At 39.2% G+C, this 7,398-nt stretch overlaps 1 protein-coding gene across 1 annotated transcript; it reads left to right on the plus strand.

Annotated features, from left to right (window-relative positions):
* Nucleotides 1-1,027: 1,027 nt before the first annotated feature.
* LOC141521675 (uncharacterized protein C15orf61 homolog) lies at nucleotides 1,028-5,439 on the plus strand. Its single transcript, XM_074234469.1, has 2 exons — nucleotides 1,028-1,434; nucleotides 5,215-5,439. The coding sequence occupies exons 1-2, from the start codon at nucleotides 1,086-1,088 to the stop codon at nucleotides 5,340-5,342; spliced, it is 477 nt and encodes a 158-aa protein (XP_074090570.1). The 5' UTR covers nucleotides 1,028-1,085; the 3' UTR covers nucleotides 5,343-5,439.
* Nucleotides 5,440-7,398: the final 1,959 nt, after the last annotated feature.

The raw sequence follows: 7,398 nt of genomic DNA on the forward strand, positions 1-7,398 counted from the left end.
CCCACTTGATATCAATCAGATCCAGGTGGAATTCATCTTATGAGGAATGATTTGCTATCTTGAAGATGACATGGGGAAGTAAGAAGAGTCCCAACCCAATTAGGATCAAAGAAGGCATCACAGATACAGACAAACTGGGCTTTGTATATTTTTTGGATTTAACCTCTCTCTGAGGACAGCTTTTTATTTATATATTTATGAAATGCCTATGGTACAATAAACTCTTAGAGGGAAGATATAAGGATAATGAAATTTATAGAGCACTTTAGTGTTTACAGAGCTGTTCTAACTTGGTCCTCTGATTAGCAATCAGTTTTCTCTCCACACTGTGCCATTTTGCCTCAATAAAAAAAAACAAACCTTTCTCTCAAGGAGCTTACAATCTACTAGGGGTGATTTGCAGAAAATACGTACAAAAGTAATACATATTGGAATGATAAATACATGAGGCAATAATGTGTTATAGAGTGATTGGAAAAGGTACCACTTGGGTAGGAACAAGATGAATGGTTAAGGGACAGCAATAGGCAGATATGGGGGGTTGGGAGGTTAGTCACTGGAAACTATGCAAATAAAGGCAGAAATAGCAGCGGAGATGGTGAAAAACATGAGAATGGTGTAACCCTCCGTGGCTTTCCCTCCCAAAGCAGGTCGGGGGTTTATTTTTTGTCTTTGTACCCCTAGTTCTGGGCACAATTGTTGCCTCATTACATAACTGTTAGGGCTTGTTGAGAGGGGAATGGGCTGGCACGAGGCCGGAGGGGTAAAATGACGTCGGGGGGCCTAGAAACGTGCTGCCAGCGGCCAGGCCCCAAGAAGAAGCCCGCGCCACACTGTCAGCGCCCTTCGTCCAGGCGGCCCTCAAGGCCGCTCTCCCACTTTCAAGCTCGTCCCCCTAAATAGGCCGAGGGAGCGCGCTGGCGCCTCGGGGGAGATGCGGCCTTTGCGCAGGCGCGCAGCCTTCCTCACCGGAGAGGGGGCGCGCGGGAGGGACGCACGCACGCACGCACGCTCGCTGTGCGCACGCGCAGGCCTGAGCGCCGGGGCTCGGCGGGGCCGGGGCGGCTCCCGGGGGAGGACCGAGCATGGAGTGGCTGAGGCGGGCTCACGAGGCCGCGCTGCGGCTGCTGCTGCTGCTGAGCCCCCGGGGCGCCACGTCGGCCCGAAACCCCAAGCCCCGCGCCTCGGAGGTGTTGACCCAGCACCTGCTGCAGCGGCGCCTGCCGCACTGGACCTCCTTCTGCGTCCCCTACAGCGCCGTGCACAACGACCAGTTCGGCCTCTCCCACTTCAACTGGGCGGTGCAGGGAGCCAACTACCACGTGCTGCGCACCGGCTGCTTCCCCTTTATCAAGTACCACTGCTCCAAGGCGCCCTGGCAGGACCTGGCCCGGCAGGACCAGCTCTTCACGGCGCTGAAAGTCCTCAACCTCGGTTAGGGCGGAGGGGGGAGGGGAGGGAGGGGGAGGGAGGAGCGCCGGCCGCCGGGGGCGGGGCTGCGGGACGCCCCGCCCCTCTTTCTCACCTGCCCGTCATCTCCCGAGGGCGGGCTCTCCTTCCCGGGCCGCGGGCAGATGGCTCACTCCCTGGCGGTGGAAGAGGGGGGACCCACGACAAAGTGGCTGTGAAGCAAAGGAACTTCCTCCCCGGCCACAGCCCGCCTCCTTTATCCCTGTCCAGACGCGCCCGAGCCCTGAGGGAGCTTCAGCCTCTGGGGCTCCAGGGCCCGGGAACCTGTTGGGCTTTCTGTTTTTTCCTTTTATTTACACTTTGGTAACCAGCGAGGTGGTATTAAGTGTCCACTGAACTCCGGGGTGCCAGCTAAAGGCAGAGTAGTGCCTGCCCTCCGGGACCTTAGAGTCAGTAGAACCCATTTTCTTTGTTTCCCAAGAATTTTATTCTGTGCATTTAAAAATATCCGGAGAGAGAGGATGCACAGGCTTCCTCGGTTGGCCAAAGGGGTCCAAGACAAAAGAATGATAAGGACCCCTAAGGTAATAAAGGCGGATCTATAATCTCAGCAGTTTGCTTTATGAGTCAAAATAGATTTATTTTTAATTTTTGCAAGGAAAATAGAGTCAAGTGGCTTGCCCAAGGTCACACAGCTAGGCCTGAGGTCGGATTTGAACTCAGGTCCTCCTGACTCCAGCGCCGGTGCTTTATCCACTGCGCCACCTAGCCACCCCCAAAATAGTTAAAAAAATTTTTTATATTTGATAGTTTATTTTATTTTTCCAGTTACATGTTATGAAAGTTTTTAAAACATTCATCCACTTGCATATTTATAAATTACACATTTTTCTACCATTCTCCCTTCCCACCCTCCTCCCTCCCCCTGGCAAATAGGCTGGTGAAAGGTACACAGGTCCACCAAAATAGATTTTAAAATTTAATTTTACTCTTATTGTTTTGTTCTAACAAAGTTTATTAAAAAGGAATATGTACAGTGTGCTTCTCTTTTCATTTATTGGAGAATTGAGAGAGTGGCTTGATCTGTCATCTGTCAACAAGTAGTTATCAGGAATCTTTTGTGTGGCAGGCACCTTTGCTAAGGGGTTAGGGGTTAGAGTGAAAAAGAAGAAAAAAACCTTTACCAGCAAAGGAGTTTTAGCATTCTTGGATTAGGTAGAGTGTGGCACTAATTAGTATGTATGCAGATTTTAATCTGTTATTAAAAAGTTTATAAACTTATAGGTGGTTTGAACCCTTCAAGGATCATATTTAGGTACAGGTAACCAGTCATTCACAATTGAGGCTTTTGGAGCTAGGAAAATGTCATCCAAGGAGTTGTGATATATTTTAAGGGCAAACTGTACTACATCTGTTTTGCTGTATTGTGCTAATTTTGCTACAGCCTGATAGCTAACTAAATTTAAATATTGCATATGTATTTTTGTGGTAACTGCATAAGTTAACCAAAGGATTTATGAAATAGTGTTCCATGGAATCTGCCCTAGGTTCTGTCAGTTATTAATGAAGATAATTTACTAAATATAATCTGCAGATGAAGCACTTTTAAAATATTTTTTATTACTTATTTGGATGAGAATGGGTTTTTGGGTGAGGGGGTATTACAATCTTAAAAAATTGAATTTAAAGATACTTTGCTGAACTGAAAGAAATTTGAATATAGAATTAAATTTGCCAAGGAAAAATGCATTGGAGGTTTGACTTCAGTACTTAGATGATAGATGATTTTGACAATATAGGTATTCTCTCTATTGAGGAAGGTTGCAACCATTCTAGACCCTAATAGTAATCTTTAAGGTCTTCTAAAAGTTTTATCTAAAAAAAAATCTTCCCTTGGTAACCAATGTTCTTCAGCTGGTCCTAGCTACATGTATATTAATCTGTTGGGAGATCATTGTAAAGGATTTCCAGCTTGCCATAGTTTGTGGTCTACTCCTATGGTTGTTCAGAGTTCAGGATTGTCACTGTGAGTCATCATGGTAACAGGACTCTGGTTGAGTCAGAGATTTTTTTATTGACTTAATTATCATTTAAGGACCTGCTGTGTTCTTGTTTGACTGTGGGGTAGACTCAAGAGATAATGATGATGTTTGTCCTTCATTCCCAAAGAAGTTTTTGACATCAGAGGAAGTGATGCCATGAATAAGCACATGAATTGAATCTGAATCAGGGGGTGCTGTGCTAAGTCACCAGCCTCACTTTCTCCTCCAGAGCTATCTGGGTCCAGTGATTAGATATGAATCAGGATGACTAGAGAAAGCAATCCAGGGTAAATTACTTACTCAAGGTCACACAGCTAGTAGGAGTCAAGTCTCTAAGGCTGGATTCAAACAGTTTTCCTGACTCCAAAGCCAGTGCCCTAGACTCTAAAGATTCATCGACAAAAATAAAACAGCCTCTGCCTTCTAGGAGTCTACTTTTTGTTGGAGGGAAAAAAAAAAACATCCTTTCACCCCTAAGGAAGACATAATAGATTTGGACATATGGCCAAAGATTTGGGGTTAGTTTAGAGCACAAGCTGAATATAATTTTTGAAAGGTACTATTATAAATCTAATTATCAGTTGGAATAGAAAGGACCAGGCCTGTTAATAGGAACTTAGGGTTTCAGGAGATTTCATCTCTTGAGGCATAAGCCAGGTTGGCTATGGACCTGATCTGTGATTATGGTCATTCTAGCTCCTTATGAAGAACTTCACCAAGGCAGGTTTTGAAACAGTTAACAACCTAGAGAATTGTTCCTTATTTACTTAGGAGCACCTTTGTTAAATGTGCCCTTATAGACAAGGAGAGAAATGACTTCTGTGGGTTTGATTTTATGACTAAGTGGTTGTAAAAAGTGTTTTTTTTTTTCAAATTGACAGCTCATAGTTGGTTCATCCTTTATGCCTCTCCCTCAAAGTACCTATATATGATAATATATTAAATCATTTAAATATTTAGTATGTTTATATATAAATTGAGGTATAGTAATACATATTTATACATTTACATAGCCACATCTTGTGTTTGTCCATGTTAATTATTTTAGATTGTAAGCTCAGAGAGGGTAATATTATAACTTTAATGAGTTTAAAATTATTGCTTTTTGTATAGGGATGCTTAATAAGTATCTCTGGATAATGTTTATTTTCCTGTGTTCCAAATGGGAACTAATCTCACCAATAGTTTTCAAATTTTAACCAACCAAAGATGTTTACATTAGAGCTATAGAATTTAATTCTATTTTCAAATCACTTGAAGATTGTTTTCTAATTGCAATTATAAAATATGGAAGAATTATCAGAATTGTTTTGACTTAAGTTTAAAAGGCAGATATTTAGTTTAAATGACAGATATTTGGTCTAATTCAAAAACTTATTTTAGCCAGCAGTTCCATTATCTTTGCTATAGAGCTTTGATAATTTGTGTCAAGGGTAATAGGAATATATAATTATTGCTTAAGGATTGTGAGGAAATGAATTAGTGTTTGTAAACTACTTTGAGCTTTTAAATAGAAAAAGATTTTTAGGCCTATAGATTTTCAACAACATTACTTATTCATAGAGATGATACATGAAATGACATTCTGAACATTGCTTTAGATATATTAGTACATTAGTTGGTTGATAATGTTAAAATTTTCAGTTGAAATACCAAGATGGTTGGGACTATCTTATGTATTCTACTCTATACATAATATTTAATATTACATATAGATATATATTTAGTAAATGTCAATGATATTTATTCATTTCTCTTGTAGGTATTCCAACTTTATTATATGGACTTGGCTCCTGGTTATTTGCCAGAGTCACAGAGACTGTTCATACCAATTGTGGACCAATAACAGTTTATTTTTTAAATAAAGAAGATGAAGGTGCCATGTATTAAAACAGTGCATTGAAGAGTATGGCTGCTAGTGGGTTTCCTCATGTGTATAAAAGTAATATTTATTTTTGTCCCTTTAAAATAAAACTTTTTAAAAATACTTTTTTCTTTTCATTTGTTTCTTTAAGATAAATCATTGCCCTTAAGAGGCTTAGCTTTTCATAGGTTGATATATATGTTGCTTACTTTATTTAGCCAGTGGGAACTTCAAACACCTGGATGTTCACACTGATATTTTTTCCTAAAGGTAGGTAAATTTCAGATTAAAAAAATTAAAATGAATACAGATTCTTATTATTAGATATTAGCAATTTTAATAAATTCTTTAAAGATAAAGACCTAAACTAAGGAGGAGAGAGACTTGGAAGATTTGAAATAACATAGAAAGGGGCGGCTAGGTGGTGTAGTGGATAAGGCACCGGCCCTGGAGTCAGGAGTACCTGGGTTCAGATCCGGTCTCAGACACTTAATAATTACCTAGCTGTGTGGCCTTGGGCAAGCCACTTAACCCTGTTTGCCTTGCAAAAAACCTTAAAAAAAATAACAGAAAGCTGAACTATGATTTGGAAATCATATCTATGTCATTAGCTACAGGAAAAGTATTAGTGAATTAGAAGTACAGTGTAAAATCCAGATCACCCAAGTGCTCAGTTCAAGATTGAATATTTTAAAGGCTTTGAACCAGACTGCTATAATCCTGATTCCTTTTTGTTGCTTATATATTCAAGTATTAAGTATGTTTAGAATGTAATAATCATAACTGGAATTTATAGAGCACTAAAGTTTATAAAACACTTTGTTATATTTCCAGATACTGCCAGTTGATTCTTCAAACAAGCCTATGAAATAGGTACTACAATTATTGCCCCCAATAGAATAGGAAAACTAAGGGGGTAGGTGACTTAGCCAGTTAATTTCAAAGGTGGTATTAGAATTAAAGTATTTCCAGAGTGTCCAGTGTTTTTAAAATTATAATTGCTTTAATTAGTGAAACAATACTCCAGTTATAAGGATAAAATAGTCATGTTAAAATTGGAGAAAAAAGATTATTTCTAGAAAAGTTATATTTATTGGTAAGGAGGGGTTTCATATATCCATCAGGCCATATTTATCTTGAGTTTGTTCAGTCAGTCTTGTGTTGATGAGCCTCTGGTTCTTGAACATCAGAAAAAATCCATCCCTAGTCCCCTATTTGGATTCCTTCCAGGTTGATAGAACCTGGTTCTGAGGAAATAAAATTTCATTGTATTTTTGAAAGTTCTATAATATTTTTAAAAATCATACTTACAGTTGTAAAATATTGAAAGCTGAATGATAAATTTCAGAAATGTGGAAGCAATTTTGGGAGAATCAAACTTTGATTTTGTAAACTAATATGTATTTAAAGATCAATGATTTATCCTATAATTAACCATTTATTTGCTAATATATCACTGAAACTTTCCAAATTTTTTTTCTGTATTCCTCTTTTCTCCCTTCCCTCCCTTCATTGTTTGCTGCATGAAAAGGAGAAAAAAGGGATTAAGGTTAAATCACAAAGATCACCTGTTCAATTAAGAAATACAAACAAGCCCTACTAGAAGTAATCATTGCAAATGATTTACATATTGTGAGTGTGAGTTTTTTCCAAATGCATAACTACTATGTTCACTTGTCTTAAAGCAACACTTAAACAAAACTTTAATCAAAAAAGTATTTATGCCAATATGTTTAGTACTGAAGAATATACTTGACATGAGTTAGATGAATGGCTTGCACTGTGGAGATAGTGTTACATTAAACTTCATTAATAATAAAACTCAGTATTAGCATTTTGCTAGAAAGGCTAGAACTGATTTCCTGTGTATGGGCAAAGTTAAATAACTAGAAATCATAAGTTTAAAGTCAAATATTACCCATTCTTTGCTGCTGATCTTGTCAATACTTTCCTGTAAAGGTTTGGTCCCAACACAAGGCTGATAAAATGGCTTTTAATTACCAGACTATAAATACAGCTTTTCTGTAGGGTTGGACTTCCTCTCACACTGCCTGTTTGATTTCTGATAATTTGTACTGCTGA

This window comes from Macrotis lagotis, chromosome 4 (assembly GCF_037893015.1).
Source record: "Macrotis lagotis isolate mMagLag1 chromosome 4, bilby.v1.9.chrom.fasta, whole genome shotgun sequence".
Taxonomy (NCBI): Eukaryota; Metazoa; Chordata; class Mammalia; order Peramelemorphia; family Peramelidae; genus Macrotis; species Macrotis lagotis.